Below are 26,890 nucleotides of genomic sequence, written 5' to 3'. Positions count from 1 at the left end.
TTAAATTTTTGCAGTGCAGCTTTATCTGCTGTGGAAAAAAAATTAAATCCTGAAGATTTTCTTGCATGAAGTTGTTTTGTTCAGACATAGCAGAACTCAAAGGACTCCCATTCCAGCCTGGAAGAACACTCACCTCCAGGGAAACCCAGGTTTTTAATGCATCTTAAATAACCAGGAGTGCTTCTGATTCACAGAGAAAGAGAGAACATCCTCGCTAAATGGCAAGAGGCACTGCAGCAGGAAGCAGCACCTGCCTGTCCACCACCAAAACAATTTGCAGCTTGTCTCAGATGCCTGCTCTCTCTCTGCAGCAACAGCATAATACCCTTATGAACAGCTGTCTTTTAATATACTTAGTATTATTAATTCATCAACAGTAGCAGTAGTTCAGAGGTGGTGGTTTTGTTACATGTTTGAGACTTGACTTCAGGTGTCCAGAGACGCAAGGCATGGGGGCAGGTGTGGCAGAATAGCCCTGCAGAAGTCTGGAATTGTTTCCCCCCCACTGAATCAAGGAACCTTATGTACCCATCCCTCTGGTCACTGACTTGCCATTTTAATTACTCTTCTATAGGAAATACCTAGAAGTCATTCACAGAATTATCATATAACTTTTATTATTTCAAGCTTACAGGTTTTCAGCCTGTTTTGCTGTTCAAGCCAGAGCAGGTGACCATCTCTTCTGCTTTAAGATTGTCCCTATGGCTGCTGAGTAGATAGTTTTCTTATTTTTAGAGGAACGCAGCGTGTTTTGAGATGGTAACTAGTGCATAGTAGATGTGTGAACCTCCAACTATCTTGCTGTGCTGTGTCATCAGCAACAATCCACAGGAGATTGTGCTTCAAGAATGTAGCAGTAAATTGAAAAGATGATATTTAATGGTCTTGGCATTTTTTCCTTACAGGCTGTTACGTGCACATAAGAATCTCTTACTGTCATGCATTCAGGTTACATTGTCATGTATTTACAGTACATTCATAATCATCTATTTCTAACCTAATACACAGTGTAAAAATAAAAATACTTAGAAAACAATTGCTATTTTACTTCACAGAATTTGCTCTTTTAAAATGAGCATAAAGTGATTAAATTATACCTTCTCAAAACTCTGTTCAAAGCCAAAAATGCCATGGCTTAAAACAAGGCGGTATGAGGGCTGCTCCAAAAATAATGCCTCCTATTTTTATTGTGTTGGCCCGTGGTGTCAGAGTTGGATGGTGGTGGTATGGCAGTAGAGGTTGAACTTTCCCAGCAATATTCTGTCACAATTTGTTGCTGTGTGAGAAATGGCAGCAGAGGGTCAATCTGACAAAATGGTGTCTGACTTAGAAGTGCGCGTGAAGCAAAGGCGTGTTGCTGAATTCCTCCATGTGGAAAAAGTTGCATCCATTGACATTCACAGACGATTGCTGAATATTTCTGGAGACAAAACTGTAGATGTGAGCACAGTAAGGCAGTGGGTGGTGCATTGTAGCAGTGGTGACAGCTGGTCACTTCTGCTCATGTGGATTTTGTGTGGCAGGCAGGCCCTTGTACATCAGCAGTGAAAATGCGTAAGTAATGTTGGTGACTGTGCTGAAAAATACCGTTTTGTAGCTGTGAATTTGCTCTAGCGAGTAGTGTTGTTGTGTTCTGTGTTAGTTGTAGGAGTTTCCATGGAAATAAAGAGGAGGCATTGCTTTTGGAACGACATATATAATTAGAACAGTCTTTAAAGTTTAAATCATTAGCTTATGCTTTTCCTTACACTATGAAAAGCTTGTGGCGAAGACAAGTTCTTCATTTATCTGTGCATAGGAACACTTCTAAAAACCAAAGAGTGAATAAATTTGCTAAGCTTTGTTTTTCAGAACAATTGTTTTAATATTGGAATGTCCTAGGTAGTTGATTGAAGTCATATAGGGCTTGGCCTGTCTGTGTCCAATGTTGGATCTTGCTGGAGGGATCCTATGTAAGCCATGAAGCTGTTGTTCTGATGGCCCCAGTCATAGTAATCTGGAGAGAAACTTGAGAGGAAAACAGAATTATTGAGTGTCAGCTTGATTCTGTATACAGCTGGTTAGTTACCATGGGCAAAATGCAATTGCATAGTTGTGGTTCTCATACTGAGATGAATCATCACTTGTTTCCTGATTCTTTTAGTTCACTAAAGACTTTTTCCTCTCTGCTTTGCTGATCCAGGAGGTGGTTGAACATCTGAGTGCTAGAGAGTTGGTGTTTATAATCCATGCCTATCCTGAGACAGCAATGGACTGTCAGTGACAGATCTGAACCTCCCTGCATCTGTATAGAAGGGACGTGGATCTAGTGGGCATCTCTGGTGTACTGCCTCTGCTCTCATAATCAGTCGGTTTAATTTATACTGGGAGCTGTGCTAATGTGGCTCATTCCTTCACATCTTTGTAAGGAAGAGCATCTCCATCTGCAGCATCTTCAATAGGATGAGTTACTACATGGAAATCTATTGCAGGAATAGGGTGATAACTCTAAATAGTGACTTCATAATTAGAGGAACTGGCTAGTGACTGTCTAAGGAACTAGATCTGGGAACGTTAGCTGCTGTTAGCGAATCTTATTTTCAGATAACTTATAATGATCTAACACCAGCATGTTGTAGATTCAAGAATAGAAGTAACACACAGTAACTTCCTCTCAGGACAGGATTATGCACCGCCTTTCTTTCTCTGAGTGAGGTGCTGTTCTTATTGCGATCTCCACTTTCCTGGAAGGATGAGCTAATCCTTATAAACCTCATGGTTGCACAGAAGAACAAAAAAAAAAAAAAAAACAACCCACAAAAAGACTTCTTATGGTGGTTCTGAGTTATGTGGGATCTCAAAAGTTAAGCAGAATTGCATTCACTTTGAGCAAATAGGCAAGCAAATATCCCTTTTACTTCAGGTGAGCTGCCCTGAGGTGTTTAACCATGTTACAGGACAGGCTTTGTCACTACCACCATGGCAAGTTGCCTGCCTGCAGTCTCAAGCTTTACCCTCCTCTTCTCAAAGCTGGGAAAGCAGCTCCTCTGTACGGTGCTTTGCTGACACATTGAACTATTAAATGACATGTCTTGCTCTGCTCTTGGAAGAAGTAGAGGGTGAAATGCAATCCAAAGATCTGTCCTGACTTTTTCAAAGATAATTCTGAAATGAAGTAACCATTTTCATTCTTGTATCCTTGTAGTTTCTATGAGTCCGTTCAGTGCTGCCACATTAGCTTCCTCCCCACCCTTTATCATTTAGGCAGCAACTGAATCTAAACAGTTTTCATTGCTCTTATGCAGTACGTACCTTTCCTCTCCTCCAGCTGTTTCTGTTATGGGAAGTAAGCTCTTGTACCTTACCTGCCCTGTGCTCCTTGGGGTGCAATATTCCATGCCAGATCATCATCACTGTCATATCTGCGAGGGTTGTCAAAGAAATAAGATCTGGGATTGAAGCCATGGCTCGGGACCATTCCTGCATTGGCCTGAGAGAAGGTTAAACTTGAGTTAGTACTTGCAGTAGATAAATTGCTTAGTGTGTGACTTCCAAAATAAGTTACTGCATACTTATATCCTGGCTTCCAAAACGAAACAGGCTATTTTAGGTATTCTGTAGACAACAAAAATTTTTTTCTACTTTTTTTCTTCTACTGGCATAGAGATTATCTCATATTTTAAGTTTTTCCTCATGTAACACCTTCATTTATACAGAGCATTTTCTTTCATAGGATTTAAAATGGAGAGTAGACACAATTCAGAAAACCCATTTGAGTCTGGACACAGTGCTCAGAGACATCTGGGAACCAGCTGAGCTCCTTTGACTCAGTCGATGCTTATATGTAGGGATGGGATTCCCAGTGCATGTGGATAAGGCAGGATGGCAGCATCTCCTTGGCCTTAGGTAGGAGAGCACTTAAACCTCTTGTTATCTCTTCAGATATTAAATAACTTTAGCAACGATGAACTAAAAATACACCCTTTTCTGTCTCCGTTTCAAACATTTGTCTTGTTGAAGCTACAGCAAAGCAAAGGTCCAAGTGCTGCAGTTGCTCTCTGTCAGCACCAAAGCATGCAGTTGCTTGTTTCAGGTGGTATCAACTGCCACGTGGAGCTTTACCTCTGGACTGTGCTGCATGTAGGCTGCCTCTACTCAAACTTTCTCATTCTGAAGTCCTGAATGAAATGTGAAACCAAAGGGTTACTATTTCCTGGAATTTTTCCCTATAGCAAATGAAGAATATTCTGGATTTTTAATAAATGAGAGTTACTTTTTTTTTTTTTTTTTTTTTAAACTAAAGAAGAGTTTGTTTTAATTCCAATCCCATGCTTCATGGGTATTTTCTATAGGTGTACTATTTTCTACTCTTCAACTGTTTTAAGTCTGCTGAACATATTGTGGCCTTTAGTCTCCCTCTTGTGGCATGTTTGCACTGAAGTTCAGTTTTGCCTTGCTACAATTGCCTTTCTAACATCCTTGTTTCCAATTTTCCAATTACAGCAAGTGTTTGGCATAAATATCTTGCGCAGGAAAAAATCATGTCTGATTGATTCACTATGACAGATAATGTCTATCCATAGACAGTTCCCCATGAAAGTAGTGATAACACCAATGACTCCTCAACTGTTATCTTTCAGTTTGAGACTTGAGGCTTTCTGAAAGTCACAATGCAAAAACATAATGTTGTGTGTGTTAACGTAGCGTGTTCTGACTTGCAAGAGAATCCTGCCTGCCTGACCCTCATTTGAGTAGGATTCCAAGTGTTTATGTGATCAGTTTTGTAAAGCAGAGGTTAGATCACAACTCTTACTTCCATTTTCTGTGAATCTAACACCATGAATTTAAAAGCATGTCTGGTTGTACTAAAATCGCCTCAAGTAAAATGAGATCTTTCTGTAGCTGCTTCTAAAAAGAACAGCATCACCAGACTGTTGTTTAAAAACATTTAATTTCTCCTCTTTACAGTTATCCTGGCTACTTCCTAAGCAGGAGTAGGGCTTATTTTAATGCATTAATTTTGATAGACATTGGTAGGTTTTCCTAGTGTGATATCAGGTATCACAGGTGTAAGAAGGACTTCATGTAACTGGTGTCTGTTACTTCCTTACAAGTTTGGCTGATAAACCCATGTGCTGTCAACCAGCACACCCTAGCCTGGAAGTGCTGCTTACAGCCATTAAAAGATTCATGTCCATCTATTAACTGCCTTGTATTAAGGATATATAGTATTTTTGTTACAACTCCCACTTTAATCTGTGCTCTGCTATTTCAGCAAGCAAAAATGTCAGGTAGTGCTTATTATAGCTATTAGCTTTTGGCACTGAAACAATTCAATGGACACAAAGCTAGAAGAACTAAAGCTAATTCATATATGCCATGGAACAGTTAGCACACCATCATTTCGCTGCTCTCTGTTACGAACAATACTGTGATTGAGCAAACTGACTCCTTTTCCACTGCCTACAGTACAGTGCCGTATTAACCCACGAGGAACATGTCCCTAATCTTAAGGTTACTGATTCTTAAGATAATTGCCTGAGAAACACACTGTCTGTCTTCTGGGTAAATATGATGAGTTTCTTTCATAAGTACTTAGCATAACAAGGCCATTGACTTGGATTTTATTCTGCTGAGGGCACGTTGAAAAAGATAATATGTAAAGAAGCAAAAGCTCCCCTGCATGCTGAGCCCTTCAGACCTGCCACAACATCCCAATAACAAATGTACTAGCAGATTTCACTCACTAGATCTTTGGTAGGATTTCGAACACGGAAGAAATACACAACCAAGGAAGTAGGCAAGAGCTCCCAGACAAAAAGGATCACTCCAAACACTATGTACCCTGCATCTCCCAGCTGGCATTTCAGATCCGCCTGTTGAAAAGTCAAAAAGAAAAATATTTACAAACAAAAATGGCATTTTGTTTTCTTGGTGCAAGAGCCAACAAGTCTTCTTACGAAGCGCTATACTTAATTGGCTGAAGCTTGACAACATGTCTGGAAACTCCAGTAAAGGTGGATTAACCTGGCTAATGATTAAAGGCATAAAAAAAAAATTAAATATTCTATGTTGTTGAGTACATGACTTCTCTTTCCTTCTACCCTCTCTCCTCCTTTCTCATCCTCTGTCTTCAGCAAAATCAAAGTTTGCTGGATGCTTGCCAGGCTCTTGGGCTGGGAAGAATGTGATAAAATGGACTTAAAGAGAAGCTACCTTTCTGGTCCTTTCTCAGATGGGAATAATACATGAAAGAACAGTCAGTGCCCAGGTCTTCAAGGTTATTGCTCACAATCTTCAAAAATTAAGATTTGGAACTCTTCAAATAGTTGCACTTTGTTATCTGGAATAACCACACTGTTTCTCTAGCATTAGTTTTGAACTAACTTCTCTCCAGATTTCCCCTCTGCTGTTTGCCACATCTACGGAGGGCAGTCCTGTCTTTTGATGTGTTTTGTGTGGAATCAAAAAGGGAAATGTTTCTGAAGAGTGACCTGAGGCAGTTCACTGGAGAGACACAGCAGGTCCTAAAGCATTCCAGTCAGCCCCCCTTATGAGTAACCATGGCCTCCAGGTGGGAAACTGGATCAAATATTCTGGCCATAAATTTCTAGTATCTGCAAGGGACCATCAGCAGCCACCAACACACCAGGCTTCAACAGGAGGAGGGAAGATGTTGGATTCAGGAGATGAATCCTGCTCTGCTCTTCCATCTAAAATCTGTGTCTTCTAATTGCACAGTGGTATCACCTAGCTGTACTCCTACCCAAACTGCAGCAGGGGGGACTAGAGGTCCTTAACGTACTGTTCTCCAACAACTCTTAACGAGATCCTCTGGACAGTCTTATCCTACTGATTACCTGCTTCTTATTTCTAGTTTTATTTGCTGCTCAACAGAGAATGGCTCTGGTTTGCTTGGCCTGCCTGGCACTACAAGGCACTTGCCTGGCCAGCTAGGAACTCTGCTTTTGTTCTGCAAGTGCTTGCTCGGTGGTGAGGAGGCATCATGTATCTGGGATTTTGAGCCCAAAAATATTTACTCATGCTCTAAATACAGGCCTGCCATTTTTCCAAGCCTTGATTGAGCTTGAAAACTACTGGGACCTGTGTGTTTCAAAGCAGAGAAAGGAGCTGGATGCCCAAATTTCATAAAATTTAAGAAAGAGTTATCTGCTTATTTCCCTTAGCATTTCTAATACTGCTAGTTCTCAATATCTGAATTGTAACTTGCAATGAAAAGTTGTGAAGAATCACAGTCTGATCCTAAAACTAGGGAAGATATGCTACTGACAGAATTAAGGTACATAACTCCTCTGCACTAAATGCCAATGGGAGACTTGATGATGACTTCAGAACTTGGAACTTTGCATTTCAGGGGCATCAAGAACTGTTTTTCTGCTCTCCAGCTATGGTACATTCATACCAATGAACAAAACACCTGTCTTTTTGAATGTTGTTTTTACCAGTAAAATAAAAATGAATTAAATGTTAACTAAAAGATTGATATTTTAAAATTGTTTAATTGGCAGTTATGTTTTTCTTTTAGTGTTTTTTTTTTTTTTTTTCTCCCCTTTTCTGCTTTCCATTCTGCTGTTATTACAAGAAATTTGTATTCCTAGAGCAAATCAATAAGCTAATGCCTCTTGTCATAATGTTTAGGAAATCAGCTGTCACATGAGAATGAGTTTTTCTCATTAGCAAATATTTTCATACTTGCCTGATCTGATACGTTGTACCAATCATAATCAAAAGAATTGACTTTCTTGGTTTGGGAAAATGATAAGATGAACAAGTTGTAACAGGCGCGTGAGGTATAAAGTAGTATAACAGTCACTCCTATGCTTGTCACCTGACACACTGATGATCCCTGGAAAAGATTTGAACACAGGTTATTAGTCACATGGGAAGTTGACAAGAATACTTCTTTGCATGGAGTCTGGGGGGTTGTTATGGTGCTTTGACTAATGTTACTGACTGATGTTTTCCTTCTTTGATCAGTAGATCCTGCACTCTTTTGTACTGCACAGTGGTAACCAGGGAATGGCAGTGGTTCCAACCCTTACCAAGATGGGCTGCTGTTAATGGCTGTCACTGCTGCACAAGTGCCATTTTCACAGCAATGAAAGCACCTGAGGACACCTGGTATTGGATAGAGCTAGAGAATTCAGCTGCACGCCAGCTATTGAACATCCTATCTCAGACTCTCGCTACTGGCATGATGCAAACTTGCATCTTTTTGTAACTGCTTGCTGTGCACCTATTTCCTAAGTAAGGAGCAGATCACAACAGTCAGCAGTTAAACACAGTGCAGACTGGAACAGAACATCCTGCCTCACCTAAAAGTCAACACAGAGAAGACGAAGTGGAGGCACAGCCTATGGGCAAAGTTATCATGGCCGGGTAGTCTGCAAGTGGGACCTTCAGCACCAGGGCAGGAATGACACTGCAAAGCATGAAGTCATGACAGTTCCTAGGGTTCAGAGAAGAAAAGGGACAGAGCAGGGGAAAGAGCCTCAACTAGCATGAGGAACAAGGGCAGCTCCTGACCACTGCTTGTTGGAATCAGGGGACTGAGGCATCAGCACAGGAGCTGTGGCAGCAGAGGAGTCCAGGAGGCATGGCTATGGGGATCAGTGAGTCTGATCCATGAATCAGGTCATGGTGGCAGGCCTGCATACAAAATGAGGCTGGCTCTGAATGAAGAAACTCAAATGCTGTGCAGTTCACTCTGGAATGGTATTTATCACGGCCAAAGGAGGAATGCACTGAGGAACCATGCTTTAGGCTAGCACAGTACAGCCATTTGCTTCACTAGCCCTGCCCTCCTTCTCCAGGCAGAGATCTACACAGTGCAGATGGGTTCTTTTACAGACAAGCCAAGAGGGAAGCTGCTCCCCCTCACGGGACCTTTTATACCCAGGCAGGAGACAGCAAGGTCTGCACATCTCCCCCCACTCACGTACTCAGCTAGCAGGTTGGCAGCCCGAGGCACAAACAGGCAGAGCACAAATACAAAATGGGTCAGGTCAAGCCACCAGGTCACCACATCCAGAAGCCCTGCATAACCCTAGCCCTAGCCCTGAAGCCTTGGCTTAAGGAGCCCACCAGGCTTCTCTGCTGCCCACGCGTGCTGGTGGCTGTTGTCCTGTTGCTTTGCCAAGCAAACACCTCACACCGTGCGTTCCATGGCTAGAGGCAATAAGGAGTGACTCGTCAAAAAGGCCACCAGGAAACTATAGCTCGCCTGCATTCCTGCAAAAAATAACATTGCTTCAGAGAACAGCCTGAATACTCAGGAGTATTATGAAACCCTCAGTGCCGTCAGTCTCTGCCTGATGACCTGCTCACAGCGCTGCCGCAGACACCGCCTCCAGCCAGGCCCAACCTGAGCCGGGGGGCTGCCATGTGGGAACTGGAACAGACACCCAATGCACAGCAGTGAGAGCAGCAAGCAGGAAGTGCCAAAAAGGGGAAACATCCACTCAACACTTCCCCATTCTCCTTTTGTAGGAGCAGCAGGGCTGCCATGGAAACCCAGGGGAGCAAGCAGGGAGAAGCTGCTAATGATCACACACCATGTCCCACTTCGGCTGCATTTAAAAACAGAAGCGAGGAGCAGCGCACAGTCGGTGCTGCCCCATGCCAGTTTCCCCATAAGGCTTTAATAGTTCAATACACTGCAGCTTTAACAAACTCTATTGCCACCAAATACAAAAAAAAAAAAAGGGACTAAACTTGTTCTGCTTTCACTGCCAGTCAAATCTAGTCAGGTGACCTGGGGAAAGCAGAGTGCAGCTCGACAAGCTTGGAAGGATCCCCTCTTCAGTCACAGGCCCATAGAAAAGAAAGGAGCCCTAAGTAGGTAGCAGGACCAAATACAACACTCATGGGTGGGCTCTGCACTTCCCTGGTGCTGCCTGGGCCACGGCTCAGGATCAGGTCCGGCCCCACACCAGATCCTGCAGGTGATGCTGTGTCTGCCAGCACTTCCATGTGTGGTCACAGAGTATGTGCCATGAGATGGGAGATACAAATAAAAGGCTGCCAGCACTGGTCCCCATCTCCAAGCAACACAGAATGCACATTTTGTCCAATGCTGCTTCTATTGTATCACTGCAAAGACCAAACTTTATCTCTTTAGCTATTTTTTTCAGCACAGCAGTGGCAGAATAAACCAGGATGTTATTTCACTGCTGGCTCCAGCCTTCTGTATCCCTAAGTATGTACAGCCAAATCCTATTGGAAGTCCCCAGAGAGACTCTATTTCAGGTCAGCAGAAAGAAGTACAGTGCTCTTTAATTCTCGTTTACACATTCAAATTTTCATTAGCGCCATGCCCTGTCTTTTCCTCTCTGCAGTAACACTCAAATTTCTTTGTTTTTTCATGAAATAGCTTGAAGTGAAGGAGATAAGGTTTCCTGCAGGAGGAAACAGAACGAAGTAATCCACCAAAGCCTCATCTAGGTTAACACTGCTTTGTCACAGAGATTTACACTTCTGTGACTTGCAGCAGTAGATAAACTTTTCTCAACAGTAAAAATAATCCACTGCCCGTGCCCTTTGGTCAGCAAATGACAGAGTGGAAAGAAGCAAAACAAACTAAGCTGTGTTTTTAAATCTTCTGTTCAGCCATGAACTTTTAGTTGTTGTGCAGTACAGCCAGATTTGATTAAACAGGAAAAGTATTCCTTTCATCTGATTAACCAAATGGAAGGAGGGATTTTATTATAAGATTTTCAAAATGGAAGTTAAAACTTAGATTTTTGGAATGCTTGTTGTGATAATGGTAATGTGCTACTGGTTGAATCAATCGTTTGCTTTAAGATCTAACCATGTACTGTGAATACAAAGACCTTTGAAAACTTTGTTTCATTTTGTATAGATACAAAACATTTTGACTTATGACAAACACAGCTAGCTTTTATGACACCTTTTGCAGACCCAGCTCTTCCAGCAAAGCTGTGAAGCAAACACTTCTTGAAAGAATATTTTGTAGATTAATAGGAGAGACCTTTTCCCCCTTCTCTCTGTTTGGATGAATTCATAATACATTAAGTCTTTCAAAAGAACTATTATATTATCTATAGGACACTATGCAAATTTATAAAGGATATTCATATTCCTTTTTTCTGGTTTACCTTCAGCACACTGCTACCTTAAACATTTAGAATAATCAGCCAATAATTTGACAAACTGAAGGATCTCAAAGTAAAGACCACCTCTCTGAAGCAGTACTGAAATGTAGTTGGGTGGCACCCAGCTTAAAAACAGCTGTGAGGAACTCCAGCCAGAAGTTCTGTAAACTCTGTCCTAAGTATGTATTCTGGGGTCTGTGGGGTTAGACAAAAGCACCCCTTCTACTCCTCAGTATTTATTTATTGAGCAGGATGTACAACCAAGTGCAAGCTGTGAAGTCTAAGGCCTCTAAGCTCTTGGGGGATCTGAAGAACCATGTGCCTCTGCCTTGACTACCCATGTCTCTCAGAAGGTACTTTAAAAGGAACTGAAAATGTACCTTACCTTGGATTCCAAGTAAATGTTGGCTAAAGACATCTTGGAAATCTTATACAGGCAGATGGAGAGTGAAACAGCGCAGAGCACAAACAATGTGTCATTAATTGCCACCCGGACAGAGACAATGACTTTTCTCTCTGAATTCTGTGTCCTCACCAATACTGCACATGTTAAGTTCACCAAGAGGAAGAGGAGACTTATGAAAAGAGAGGCCAGGTAGAGGGGCAACCTGGGAGAGTGAGGAGAAAACAGTTTTAGCGACATTGTTCAGCAAGTGTCAGTCACGAGGTGGAAGCTGCAACTCTGAATAATGGAAGCTGCACATGTTGGGCTGCCACAGCTGACCAGTGACCCACAGCCAAATCTAAGCACTCTGGATTGCTGGAGAGATGAACAGAGCTAGTTTTAGACCTTTTTTTACAGTCACAGAATAAGCAGTAAGTAAAAAAAACTAATGTCAGGCAATAAAATTTGGAAGAGTGCAGCAGAGATACAACAGCCCAGTTCTTACAAATCATTTAAAATACGCACGTACTTTCTTAAAACATGCACTTCATATATGGCACAAACCATCCGACTATTTGCTGACAGGATAAACCTTGCAAAAGGTTGAGCTGGTTGGAAAGGACTGTTGTTGATCCTGGTTTTACTGCCATGAAAAGCGTCAGTGACTACCAGTGTTTGCAATCAGATTTCATATTAAATTAGGGAAGTGCCTAAGCATAGGAAAATTACTGGCTCCCCAGCATCGTTCTCTGTCCCTTTTCTTAAAAATTTTTGTCACGGGCAACCTCTTAAAAGAACCATCAAGAAATGTAAATATGCACATTGATTCTGGGTTGGCATTTTGCCATCTATGCCAGATAAAGGGTTTGTCTGCACAACCACAGGAGCAGAGCTGGAACAGAAACGTGACAGAAGCCCAGGAGCTGGACTGGTTTGTTTTCCCACCCACCCAGAAGTGATACCTGCAACATAAGTAAGCCATACACCCAAGGAAGACTGCTTCTCTTTACTCCTACACACAGCTGCAGAGGTTTCCATAAACAAACAAACAAACAAATAAAAAGAAACATATTTACATTTCAAGTGTTTGCTTATTTCTTTATCTTTGTTGTCCGAGACAATTTCTGATAGGGTTTATAATCTGCAGTCACAGAGCAAGTGGTTTTGGTCCTAGTCCTTCATGTTCAGTGTGAATTTTGAATTTGACTGTCTCTGAGGAATCAAATTTGGATTGTTTAAAAATACTTTTACCTCATGGTGATAGATTTCCTGCATGTGTTTAACCCAGCTACAAAACAGAAGAGTAGTTGTCTTCTTTTCAGAGGGCAGGGAAGGAAGAGGTACACCTTTGAGAACATTTAGATGCATAATGAGGAGAACTGAAAGCCTCAAAGTGCCTGCTTGCATCAACAAATCAATGCCCTTCTTTCCAGTTATATCTGGCAGCAAACAAGACTGCTGTCTTTTCCTTGCTGGTCATGGAAATTCCCTCTCAGGGGGAAGATTGCGCTCATTCTTATTCTTCCAGGGCAGGGCTCTGTCCTTAGAATGAGCAGCTAGAGGCAGCTCCTTTCAACCTCACAGCCTAATGCCAGAAGCACTGCAGTCCTGGAGCTCCTCTTTCACACATCTTCCTCTGGAGGATGCAGTTCCCACTTGTAGTGTGAATATTGTATTTACCGTTACATTCTGGGCCACCACAATATAACAAAGATATAAAACTACTAGAGAGCATCCAAAGGAAGGCTATGAACATAGTGAAGGAGCAGCTGAGGCCCCTGGGTGTGCTCATAGCAGAGGAGCTGGGGGGAGGCCCGATGGCGGCTGCAGCTCCTCGCAGGGAGCGGAGGGGCAGCGCTGAGCTCTGCTCTGTGTGACAGCGGCAGGGACCGAGGGAACGGCATGGAGCTGCGGCAGGGGAGGGGCTGTGGGGCTGGGGACAGGTGCTGCACCACAGGGCGGTGGGCACGGAACGGGCTGCACGGGGCTGTGGGCACGGCTCCGAGTGTGGAGTTCAGGGAGTGTTTGGACATCGCTCTCAGACATAAGGTTTAATTTGAGGTGGTGCTGTGTGGACTCGATGATCCCTGCGGATCCCTTCCTATTGAGGATATACTGTGATTCTATTAATATTTCAGAAGTCTTTATGTGAGGGTTATGCATCTTCCTTTCCTTCCCCTCCCAAAGCCTATTTAACAGCCTCACAATATCCACATTGCTCATATGCACCCTCACTGCAGTGTAAGTAAAATGCTCTGGTGAGTATTTTACACATTGTCTCTTGCAGGACAGTAAGTATGCACTCTCTTTTTGCTCAACTTAGTCAGAAGAAACTTCTGCTCCAGTGCAGCCAGCTTGCTCTTGATGCCATCTCCTGACCAGCCAGGCTCCTCCTTGACAGAGTTTAGCCAAAAAAAAATAATAATAATAAAAAGCACTGTTGAGCTCTCCTGCCCACACACTCTTATGTATGCCAGTGTGAGGTGCACAAGTGATGGGCCATGACAGCTCCTCACATAACGAGCTCCCAACCCCCTTATTAACATGATGCGGCTGGGGAGGCAGCCTGCTTGCTGCCTGCTTTGACAAAAGAAGCATTGTTGTTGGAGTTCTGAATAAGCACTGATGGAGATGTGCTGTGTCTCTCATGGCAGTTTTAGGGTCTCTGCAGCTGCATAAAGCATTGCAGCCTCACTTAAAAGCAGAATGCATCCTTACATCTCACCTACACAGGCAGCTATACAGCATGAATAAACAGTTTTTGTTTGTTTGTTCCAGAAAATAGAAAGCAAGTCAGGAGAAGTGCTTCCACATTACACCAATAACTTTTCAAACAGCCTATTGTGCTAATTCCCATTCTGGGGCTAGTCCCTTAGAAGGAGCTATGTGTAACCTGCCTTGGTAGAGAAGGCATGTACCAAGGCTTTCTTTTTTTCTGTCAGACTTAGATGCATCTCTTTAGTAAGTTTTTCTTTGAGCTTTGTACTGAACACAATGAATTTTGCCCTGATTAATGAGAAAACACATGAAACTACTACATTTTGTGTGTGGTTCCTCAGAAAGTATACACTGTCTGAGGCTTGTGTGCATTAACAGATAGCACAGTAAGCCTCAACCAAACCCAGTGACTGTAAGAAATCCCTAAGGCCAGGGAAATATGCAGGACTGTTATATATGAAGCTGGGCTGGTACAGACTTGGCCATGAGCTTTTTTTGCTGCAATGACTAATATTGTGAAGACTATGCTGAGAAAAGTTTACTTAAGATTCTGACCCTGATAGGACTTTTTCCTTATCTGGTTTATGAGACCTGTGTAATACACAGACCACAGTCCTACTTCTCTGCTGATCTGTTTATGTTACCATTATCCATTCCTGCCGTGATGCAGATATGACACCAGGTAATACAGTCTCACACTTACTTAAAAACAAGAAACAAACAAAAACAGGAAAAAAAATTCCAAACCATGAACATCTAGAAAAGAAAAATCAAATTCGTTAAGTGTAGGCCCCAAGCCCTGTATGAAGGCTCAAATCATCCATTTTTCACTAGCCTGTTACAATTAAGACACGGGACCACTGCTGCAGGTGTGCATATATTTACATCACTTGAACTGCCCTGAAATGAGGTCAGCTTCATTTATTAGGCTCTTTCACACAGGCTAACCACATTCATATTAATACTTTTAGATATTAAAACAAAACTCTTCTTGCAGTCCTTTACCAACAGAGCTAAATATGAAAGATAAGGCTGGACCAGATCCAAAAGTGATCAGTGTTAGAAATGCAGTAGGCAAGAGTCTAGATGAACACAGAAATGTTGAGGGCAGGGTAGTATGTGCTCACTTAGCAGATGTTAAATAAACATCACAAGCTCATGAGCTCTCTCTGCATGAAGAAAGAATGTTTCAAGCACTTTTTAAGAATAAAGCCTTGCCACAAATGCCATTAGCGTACAAGGTTCAAAGCTGCTATCTCTCACCTTTAAAGCCAACCAGAAACATGTTCATAGACTTTCCCTACATCATGATCTACCTGCAGCTCAGGTGTTGTGCAACCTCTTTGTTCCTTTTGGCTAGTGTACCATCAGGGCAGGCACGCTCTCTCAGTTGCATTGAGGGCTGGCAGGGGACCTGGTGAGTGTGTGCAGTATTTGTCTGCCAACCCACACTCCTGGATTTCCTTCCCACGGAAACCAGAGCCTAAAGGGGGATGAATGTATTTGTATGTCACAGTGTTCATCAGCGAGCATCTGGCTCTTGCTCTTTTTGGTTTGGGATGTGGCCAAAGTATGCACATAGACCAACTAACTTCAAAGCATTCCTGGGGCCACCAAAACAGATGCAGCCTCTGTTTCCATCCTTAGAATTTCTGCATTAGCTGCTTATCATCATGGGGTACCCAACCGTCACGTCTCATACCCTCACTGGTCACTGGTCCAAGCACCACTCAGCTCTCTCTTGCTGTCCTGCCATTCTATCAAACATGTTTTCTCAAGCACTAGCTCCAGGTGGTTGCTGCTCCAGCTGCATCAAAACCTAGCCAGCTAGGCTAGGTTTCCACCTTCCAGGGCACAGACAATATTAGTATTCCACCTGTTGATACAGTACCAGCTTCTCCTGAATAGTCAGTAAATAAGGGGGCAGATTTCAGTTGCAAATTACTCTGCTTTCCTATCCTGATTTCAGATTGTAAACCCCTTATTTGGAAATAAGACAACCTCTATCTTTCTCTTGCCCTATCTAAGCAATATTTCCCCTGACCGATGGTTTTAGGCATTGCCACAGTAAAGAATAATTTACTGATCTCTTCCTCAACTTTCTGGACATCTAGGCCATTTGAGGAGTTCTCAAGTAGTTCCTGACAATCCTTTCTGCTCAAACAAGACCTTAAACAGATCTTACCACCTAAATGCAAAGCCATCATAATCTCAGCTCTATGGAATCACGATAAGTCATCTATAAGCTCCCCAAAACACCATTGTCTTGAATCCATTCTCTCTAGCTCCTTCCCTTCATAATTCTTTTCTAAGCTCCCCATAACCTTTTATTACTGCTTACCTCACTTCTCGGTTAAGACATACCCAGTCCCACTTTTTCCTATTGCAATGAATATGTCACCCTGCTACCTTTACTGAAGTTCTGGGCCTGAATTCACCTAGCATCCACAGGTCCTTTGTGAACATGTAGGCAAACTAGCAGGGTCAGTGCTTTCTGCCTGCATTTGAAATATTTCCCTTTGAAATACATGAATGTCTAAAAATGGTGCTTGTATTGGGAAATGACACAGACTTTGAAACATAATAGGAATAAGCTGGCCTCAGAACCATTGTCATGAAACACTGGCATTTAAATATGAGTAGTAGAGATAAGAGCATCACAAACTGTCAGCGTTTCTCAAAGTACATGGCAATTTTTCTTCACCACTCCAAAGATTTTCACAGTTCTCACCTGTATTTCAGTAGCTCTGGGGAATATTTTGATTTAGCCTTAAATATCACCTGCAAAACAGAAAAATACTGCATCAGACATAGGACACATGAGTAAAGAAAAATGCTGTGTCCACAGGAATCCTGTCTCACATGTGACATGAAATGTAGTGATAGATTCACCTGTATGTCTTGTCCATGGTAGGCAAGATATAAAGTATTAAAACCACTCAGCAAGAGATGATCACATACTGTTATGCAAATTGTCTGCACCACTGTTTTCACTTATATCACATACTGACGTAAGGTTTTATATTAGTATTCACAAGAGCTTGTATAATCAAGAGATAAATAATTATTAGGTTCTTATACATCCAGTAAGTACATGCCTCTCATACAGACCAGTTCATACTGGCACGTTGGGTCTGATGCTGTACACACATGTAAAGCTTGCTGGAGTACCTCGGCCTGCCTGAAATTGGTGATGTCAGTTTGCATCCATATTGCTTCCCAAAAGGATGCCAGTGAAATCTCTTCACTTTGAGGTTTATTTAGCTTCTACTGGCTGTCTGTTCACAAACAGAACAATATATATTTTTACAGAGAGAGCACTCAGGCACAATAGTTACCAGGCTGAAAAGAAAAAAATACTTAATAATTTGCATTTTTTTTATTAAAGATGATTAAGGGAAGTGTCACTGCTTTTTCGTAAGTTAACATTGTTACTAAACACACTCAGCTTATAAACCTTTATAAATGTTTTTTTTTTTGAACTCAGCAGTCACTGCTGAAGCAAAGTGATTACCACTATTACAAAATAACATGCTGTGTGGCTGTTCCCTAGGGTTGTTTCCCAATTGATTTCTTCTCAAGTCATCCCATTTTATCCATTTCGCTTAGTATCGCATGTCCTTTAGGGTAACTTCCATAACAGCTAGTATGATTATCATGCTCTGCCAAGGAAACAAGAATTACACAATCACTGCATAGGTGATAGGCATGTGTCTACCTTGTCAGCATGTTTATCTGTCCAAAAAAAAGGTGACAAAAATGGTGAAGGCTCTGGAGGGCAAGACATATGAGCAAGAGGCTGAAATCTCTTTGGTTGTTCAGCTCAGAGGAGAGGAGACTCAAAAGAGTCTGGACCAAAATATTCAGTCAGAGGCATGACCCTTCTGTCACCCTCTTGAAAATCAGTGACCCAACAGAAGTAAAGCATGCTTGAAATGCATCTGATATATGACCTCTGTGAGGAGAATCTCACAGAATGCCCCCACACATCACCTGATTTGGGAGATACTGCCCAGGCAAGTACCATGAGAAATGCCTCCGTCACGGGAACAGCCTCAGCCGCAGCTCAAAGTCAAGCATGAGACACAGAACTGCAGAAAATCAGGCTTCATTTGTTCCAGCACTCCTGGAACAACGTGTTATTTAGCTGCTATTCACCAGAAGCAGCTGCCTTGAATTGAAAATTACTTTTATGACACATCAGTCTGCTTAGTACTAGCGGAACAAGCAGAGAGCACTGAGCAGCTCAGCAGACCTTAGAAAAGTAACAGCTGAAAATAAAATGGAAACATTGAGGGTGGAAATCTCTAAAAATATTCTGCAGCCATTGACATTATTTCCCAGTAGATAACATCTCTGGCAGTATCCCTTAGAGAAGATCTTTGTGATTCATTCTCCAAATTCTCAGATCATGAATTCCCAAAGGAAATCAGGAACAAGTTTCATGTTGCTTTACCTACTTGCTACCTAGGAGGGAGGTATAAGAGGTGTGGGAACGCTGACCTCAACAGCAGTACTCACATGCTGTACCATTAATTCTGACAGCTTTCAGGAGCAGCACAGAACAGAGGTGTTCAGAGCCTGTGCAAAGAGCTCCATGAGACAATCTGCAGTGAGCAATGAGCTCTGCAGCGTCCACAAAGCCTGGGAAATTCATTTGTTCCTCAATGCCAACTCCTGTACTTCCCCTAAAAGATTGCAGCCACCCCCATAGTGTCACAGAACACTGCTTTCACATCAAACAGCCCAATGCTGCCCCACTCAGCAGAATCCCCACAGCTAATTTAGTAAGAACCACGCATGATGTTCCTGCTGCTGGTACAGCGCAGGGTCACATCTCCCAGTGTGGGATTGCTAAAGCAGCTGTGTGTGGGGATGCTGGGTTTGGTGGAGTTGCCCCAACAGACAAAGGCTTCTGAATCGTGTCAGAGCAAAAATAACCATGAAGAAAGTACTGCACAGAAAAAGGACACTATATAGAGGGACATTGCTGGTGCAACTTGTGGATACTGGTGCAAATTGACTGCCAGACAGAGACACAGGCAGCCACATTCTGCTGCCTTTGCAGCCTTATTTCATGAGTAACCTCACAGGAAGAAATGTGATTGACGGAATAAAGAGCCATTCAGTGGGGAGTAAGGGTGTCTGAAGCTGAGCTCAATAGCTCAGTATACCTCAGCTGTGTGGGTGCAGCTCTTTAACTCCAAAGAGCTGTGGAAGAAAAGGTTGCCCAATGGCCCCTCCCTGCAAGAGTGTTGAGAAAGCTTCCAGTCAGTATCTGAGTCATCTCAGCAAGGCTTCCAGCAAAGCAGAGCAAAGCAAAGCAGCTATTCCTAAGAATAGACCAAACAGCTCACAGAAGGCAGACCTCTTAAAAGAGACCTTTCAGAGAAACCCAGGGGGAATAGCAACCAGGAAAACTGCGAAATGTCTTGCTGTTTTTCTAATGGCAAAGGGTTACTTTTCCTCCTTATTTCTTCTCCCTTTCACTTCTTTTTTTTTCTTTTTTTTTCTTTTTTTTTTTCCTGAAGAAGAACTATTCTGTTTTTGACTTTCTCTTTGCTGAAGGACTGGAAACCTCAAATAAGATTCTCACACTCCCTCCTCCACTCCCTTGAGGTATGTGTCTGGCATATAAAAGGGCAGCAGTACAAAAGCACTCCAAAAAAGACCTAGATACAGCCAGGGAAAATTCCTGTGTTTCAGGAACTGATGTAAACAGCTGACCTTAAAGGCATTTCACCAGCCCCAGCAGAAGAGAGGTGGGGATGGAGGGCAGTGCCTCAGCACAGAGCAGGGCAGGCAGGCAGGCAGGGCCTGGCTGCTATGACTTATGGAGGTTACAGCTGTGGTTATCAAAGTTACATCAGGAACCACTCTGTCCATGTTAGGATCAATGAAACAGGTGTCAGAGCCAAATTACATAGTCCTAGAGAAAAAAAAAACAACAAAAAAAAGAAACCTCACTGGAGTAGCTTTCAATCTAAGCTCTGATTTAGCTGCACTGGTGTGAATCCAGGCACAAACCTCCAGGATACCTCTGTGTCGGGTGGCTCAACTCACTTTTACTGGCTGCTCAGCTCACCAAAAGCCTCAGGTATGTGTTAAGTGCTCTCATACCTGTCCAGCTGGCCCTCTGCAGAGGAATGAGGTTCGGCTTTATTTACCAGTCCCCATTTCAAAGAGCTATATGTGGAGCACAGAGCATACTTTCCCTTCCCAGTCCTTCTCAACATTGTCCATCGCTTCTGTCACATTCCATGCAAACTTTGTGCCCTTAAAACACAACCCAGCCTCATGCAGGACCAAAGCCCCTCACCATCACCTTTCCTTTCCTGTGTATTTTCCAGTCCCAGGCCCACTTTCTCTCCTTCTTCCATGTTTGTTCTTTCCTGTAAAATGTTCCCTCATTCCTGGATCATACTCTCCCAAGTGCCCACTTTATCCCTCTACTCCCTAAACTGTGCATTGCAGAGCCTACTGACATGGGCTGTGACCACCTGCCATACTCAGCCTTGTGCAGCTTAGCAAAAACAAAGGCTGGGACTATTGCAGGGCCAACAGCCGTGCTAAGTTTGCATATGTAGCCTTCCTGTCAAATTATTTTCCAAAGCAAATGATGTCATTTCTCATGTCAGATGCTGACAGCCAGCCAGTCTGCCATTTCAGTTTGTCTCCTACAGATCTAATACAGAGGGCAATGTTTAAAGTCAAATTTATACGCTGATGCTTTGCTGCCTGTAAGTTGGACTCCTTTGTAGTTCTATGTATGTCTGAAGCATGCTGTAAACAAACCCTCTCTATTCTCTCACTGCTAGTATTACTGCTAAAATTCTGCCCAGACTAACTAGAGGATAAGAATCTCTCAATTTCCTTCACAGATAACATGTACTCCAGCTCCACAGAGATAAATGCAGCCTCCCTGAAAGCCTGGTGCTGGTTTCTCCCCGCCCTACCAGGCACTTCCAGCATGGCCAACTCCTGTCTGACTGCCTTACTCTGCACAATTTCTCTCTCATTTGAAAGTCCCTGATTTTATCAGCCTTGCCTGGGAGGCAGGGTAAGTTCCTCAGTCTGGGTGCCAGAGAAAAAATGGAATATGGCTAGGGAGGAATAAAGAGAGGGAATCTGCCTAGCAGCTCTTCTCCACCTATACAGCCTCACAGTTCTTCAACTCAGCACCACCTTCCCCAGCTGCTGGAGGAGTTCCCAACCCTATGGTTAAACCCACAGCACAACAAGTGGCTCACCATGCCTGCCTGCAGAGGAGGACCGGGATTTCCAGCATCCCCAATGGCTCATGTTCTTTGGCCTTGACTTTGTTGAGCCGGTAGCCCTACATCCTAGCCTGCCTCTTCATTCCCTTGCATCCTGCTCCCCAGTGAAATGTAAAGCCTGAAACAGAACAAAACGAAGCAAACCCTTCTCTTCCCACCTCCATACCAAAAAGGGCGACATTTGATTTTATTTCCCAGAGCTTATTTAAACTTATGCGCACAGACCTGATCATAAGGCCTGAGGCCCCTCTCCGGGATGGGAAGAGTGGGAGATTTGGGAAGTCACAGAATCACAGAATCACAGAATCACCCAGGTTGGAAGGGACCTCAAGGATCATGTAGTTCCAACCCCCCTGCCTAGCAGGGCCACCAAACGTACACATTCAGATCAGGTTGCCCAGGACCCCGTCCAACCTGGCCTTAAACACGTCCAAGGAGCATCCACAACCTCCCTGGGCAGCCCGTTCCAGGGCCTAACCACTCTCCTTGTAAAGAACTTCCCCCTAACATCCAACCTAAATCTTCCCTCCTTCAAGACATAAATAACAGAATTCTTGACTCCTGGGGTCCTCACTGTCTGTCTTCAGTTAAAGTGGACAACACGTTTTTTGCTGGTGTACTGTGTTTGCTTTATTGAGCAAGAGAGATGCGGATATATTTATGGGATTTTTTGTTTCAGTGGGTGGAAATGTACACTGCAGCTCTCTGTTGGATGGATGTGGGAGCTGCCCTGGCCTGGTGCAATGCAGGTATTTGCAGATATTAGGTTGAAGATAGAAAGTTAACCTGAGAGGGAAGTTACCATTCATGTTCTCCTTTAGAAGGCAGGAGATTGAATAAAGACTTTATTAAAAAAAAATACTAGGAAATTCAGCATCCCATTACAAATAGCAGGTATTTTTTCTAGTGTTTGATTTCTGAGAGAAGGTAACACTACCTAAGCCTTACCTACAGCACCCTTTTTATTCTGCCATCAAGACCACCCTGACCATACTTCCCCACTCAAAGAACAATTCTCAGGAACAGTTCTGACTCAAAACTATTTTGATTGTAGCTTTTCTTTTGTCCACAGGTCCTCTAGTCTAGCAATACGTCACAGTGCATCAGAGCTTCCGCTGTGTCTGCTGATGGCAATGCTCACAAATAACCCTTGCTTAGCTGACACCATTGTGGCTTATTTGCCTTGCTACACGTAAGAGAGAGTCCAAATTTATGTCCTCATTGCTTTGGGATACCAATTAAAAACAGAATAATTGTGGCTAACTTTCTGTCAAGTTCAAAGGTGCTTATTATTCTGAAAAATGCCCTCAGGCACTTGCCAAATGAATTTTTTTCTGTTTGGCCAGGAATATCTGCATTACTTTTGGAATCGCTTTTTTTTCTCACTTGTGTGTCTAAAAGGCAGTGCCTCTTCTAGAAGTGCTGAGTGCCGGACAGAAGGTAAACACCTGCAAATTCCATGAGGTCTCCCCATCCTCTGCTCCCATACTTTGCACAGATCACTCATTTCCCTACAGCTAAGCACCAGTTAAGTAGCGCGGCTCTCATGCAGTGAGACACAGCTGCAGATCTTTCTTTCCTTCCTTCTAGAGAAAGAAGCATAAATGTTGCTTCTGAACAGGTCTGTGAAGTTATAAGCCATTACTGAACACAAAATTTTCTCTCCCCACCCCTTTCACGCTAGTTCTTGCTTGCCTGCTGTGGAAAGCTAGATGCACATTAAAAATACAGACTTAAGAAGATGCTGAATTTCAAGCCAAACCACCTTTTAATGGCCAGAAGTAAATAACAGTGAATTAAAAATACATGTGCCTATTCTGTGTCTTCCCATTACATTCCTACAATGGCTCTGCTTGTATTTCTTAAGACTTCATTGTGGTTAGGGAGATGTTTGAGATGAGATTTCACTGGGAGCAACTAGCTCTAAAGCAAACACCACTACTAATAATATGCCTGTCTACAGTGGCTCACAATCTTTGGAGATTATGACACACATCACAAGCTCTGAAAGTCCTGTGTAAATGTTTCAAAATCCTCATAGCAGCTCTTCAAGACAGGTAACCATGCTGCTCCTTTGAAGAGAGGCTCAGAGGAAGATCAGGAGGACTCACGGTGACAAAGCAGAAATCGTGTCAGAGGCAGAGCCAATAGCCTTACAATATTTGTGTTTCCAGCCAATGTCTTGTACTTCCTTAGTGTTATCAGACAGCAGTGCCAAAAATAAGTTAAAAGGACAGATGCACACATTCTGTATACTCTCATTTTACACCTCTCTTAAATAGAGGAATCAGTTACTGATGACACAAACTCTGAGCACTAGCACAAATGCTGCAGAGTATAGGTCAACATGCGTGCTCTGTGTTCACTTCAGCCCTGACTTCTCTTGGCTATAAGCCAGGATGCTGCACTCTCCAGCCTTCCATGGCAGCCCTGATGCGTGTCTGAGGGAAGAATCTCACCTAGGGGTATAGTTTATTCTCAGCTGCTGAGATGGCGATGGACTATGTGATGATGGACATCAGCCCCAGGAGAACTGCATCATTATCAAATGTCGTGGGATCAAGCATAGGTGATTAAATGCCTGAGCTAGATTTGAGTAGCATGTAGATGAAAGGCTCCTTAATCTCTAAATATGTTTCAAGTCCTGAGGAGTGGAGTGGTATGAGTTGCAGGCATTTAAGGCACTGAATCCAGAGAAGTAAACCTAAGTGCCAAACTACGTACGTGGTCCTAACACCCTCTGCAACTCAAATGATCCTCTTAGAGCTTTCATGTTTATGTGCTCTGCTTTTTCAGCTTTGGAATGGCAGCTCTCACAATCAGCCTGACCTCTCCAGCTGGGCTGTTCTGAGCTCACAGTCCTGCATAGCTACAGAGCACTGTAAGCATTGTAGGCACTATAAAAGCACCTAGAGCAAGGCACCGAGCTGTTCCCAAGCAGGGCATGCAGCTACACACAGAGCATCCTGGCACTTCCCCTTGCCAGCTGTCCCTGCACTGGAAAAGCTACCTCTGGCAAGAACCATCTGAGAGCTAGGTGTCCTCCTGCATGCACTGTAGTGGGATGGAAGAGACAGCGAATTCAGTCCCTGCTCTCCTGCAAGCTTCCTGTGAGATCTCAGGCAAGCCTAGCAGCCTTTCTGTGCCTCAGCATGCTGACATCTCATCCTGCAACCTGGTACCGATATACCCAAGCTTACCAGCAATACTTCCAAGCAGGTCTAACTGCAGCAACACAGAGCTCTGTACAGCCCGATGCATCTGGATTCCTAGCTGTCCACTGCACAGATATGTTCTCAAGGTGTCTTTCTGATACAGAGATGATGCTTCCTTCATAACACAGCTGATTTACCTTTACAACACAGAGTCCTTGAATCAGAGAGCGCACCTCTGTACAGCACCTAGCATGTACTGGGGCCACACTCACTGCTGTGTGTAACACAGACCATTATAAGAACTTCTTGGGTCTGCAGCAGGACTTGATCTGCATTTTGGTTGTCGATACAGAATAGAAATCTCCCCACTGAAAACTATCTCAGCTGACTTACAAAATATCTGAGCAGGGGGATGCCTGCAAAATTATTGAGATTGAGGTCTGTTAAGCCAAGAGGCTTATAATGCCTAAGCTAAGCTGTAACAACAATAGTAAAGAATAATAACAGAACAGTATTTTGGACATCGTGCCTTCAAGCTCTCCTGTATATTTTTTCCCTCCCTTTAAATTAAATGACACCCATTTCACAGACAATAGACACTATTTGCCATTCCCGAAATGATCACCTCAGGCTCCAGGTTCTCTGTAACACCGATCGCTTGCACACAGATCAAATGTTACAATTCCAAACTAAACTATCTGAAATTTGCTTTTTGCTTTGCCAAAGTACATTAGGAAATTACATCTTTCTCACAAATCTTACAAAACAATAATTTATCTTTCTGTCAGATTTAATCAAATATCTGTTGCTTACCTGTGTGAAGTAAAGATTCATCAGGGTCAGGGTGAAAAACTGGAGGCAGACGGGGAAGCAATAGAGCAGCCAGAAGATGAAGGGGCTGAGAGAATTTGCTGTGACAAAGTCTTTGAAGTAAAATGAAAAGAGCACAGTCCTAAGAGAGGCCCAAAACAAGCACAGAAACAGAAAGACAGTTTGGTAACTGAACCTCTTGTGCCTGTAGTGAAGGACCAGCCAGAGCTGGACGTAGATGAACACAAAAAGCAGTGAATAAAAAACAGTATATACAATGGTCAGGCCCAGCTTCACGTACGGAGGGACAGCTGGCGTCAGGGTCGGTGGAAGGGTGTCATTTTTCAGTGGGTCCCACTCAGGGGCCTCCATTTGATATCAGGAATCGTCAGAATTATTTATTAAGTTTGGCTGCCGCTGCTGCCTCCTCCTCCTCCTTCTCCTTTCATCTTCCTACAGCACGGGAATCAAGAAAATGAAAGAAAACAAGCTGCACTTCCTCTTTGGCAGCTCGCTGTGGGCTGGTAGCACATGATCACAATTCAGAATGATTCATTAGGACTGCCTTTGTCAGCAATTGGCAGGGAACAGCTCCGAACGCTGCCCTTCGCTGATGTTTGTGCACGGATCCCCACCATCCTTAAGAAACAAAGAAATGCGGCAGCCCTGAAATGGTTTACAGCTGCCTTTTTTTTTTCCCTCTGGAAAACATTCTGGATTTTAAATTATTTAAGCCATGTTCTATTTTCTGTAAGAAGCAGGTAGGTATCTAACATTTCCCCAGTGGCAGCCACGTTGGATCTTTGTATGATTTTTTTGTCCTGTTCCACATTTAACAAGTGCTTTATTTAGCCGTGCTTCTGCAGGAACAATTTTAAGCACCTTCACCTACTCACAAAATTAAAACCATTGTAATAAGCATTTCAGCTCTGCATTGCAGATACCTTTGCATTTATAACAAAATTTTGCATAACAAACCTAACACATTTACTGTCTTTTTTTTTCCTTCTAACACAAGACTTCTCACTAGAATGGAAGAAAAGGCACATCAAGGCTTCCAAATACGTTGCATGCAGGAAGAAATAATCCCCTTAAACATCCAAATTCACCAAAGCGTACATGCTGCTACAGGTTCTCTTCTTCTTGGTTACTGCTTGTGTGTGCTATCACTGTGGCAACAACAGCTGACCAGACACTCCTTCTTGCAAGTGTGCAGACGTGCCCCTGGGATTAAATCTATACATGAATAGGTGCTAAGGCAGTCTGCTGGCTTTGACTCATGGGGGTGAGAAGCGAGAACTGAAACTTGGTGGTTTAGATATTTGCAGAACGATGGAAACACTTAATGTATCTCTAGATCACATATATCACTGAATAACAAGGTGGTTTCTTTTTTTTGAGATAGATGTTAGCTATACGATAGGAGCACTG

At 43.0% G+C, this 26,890-nt stretch overlaps 1 protein-coding gene across 1 annotated transcript; it reads right to left on the bottom strand.

Annotated features, from left to right (window-relative positions):
* Nucleotides 1-861: 861 nt before the first annotated feature.
* On the bottom strand, nt 862-25,969 carry GPR137B (G protein-coupled receptor 137B). The gene is made up of 7 exons (XM_052700694.1): nt 25,463-25,969; nt 16,949-16,998; nt 11,500-11,722; nt 7,697-7,846; nt 5,727-5,855; nt 3,345-3,469; nt 862-2,007 (listed from the first exon to the last, which is right to left on the bottom strand). Exons 1-7 carry the CDS (start codon nt 25,829-25,831, stop codon nt 1,896-1,898), a joined length of 1,158 nt encoding a protein of 385 aa, XP_052556654.1. The 5' UTR covers nt 25,832-25,969; the 3' UTR covers nt 862-1,895.
* Between the last annotated feature and the right edge of the window lie 921 nt (nt 25,970-26,890).

This window comes from Tympanuchus pallidicinctus, unplaced genomic scaffold, assembly GCF_026119805.1.
Source record: "Tympanuchus pallidicinctus isolate F22 unplaced genomic scaffold, pur_lepc_1.0 scaffold1, whole genome shotgun sequence".
Taxonomy (NCBI): domain Eukaryota; kingdom Metazoa; phylum Chordata; class Aves; order Galliformes; family Phasianidae; genus Tympanuchus; species Tympanuchus pallidicinctus.
Note: the sequence above shows the minus strand (reverse complement) of the source record. Positions and strands in the feature narration are given on the sequence as shown.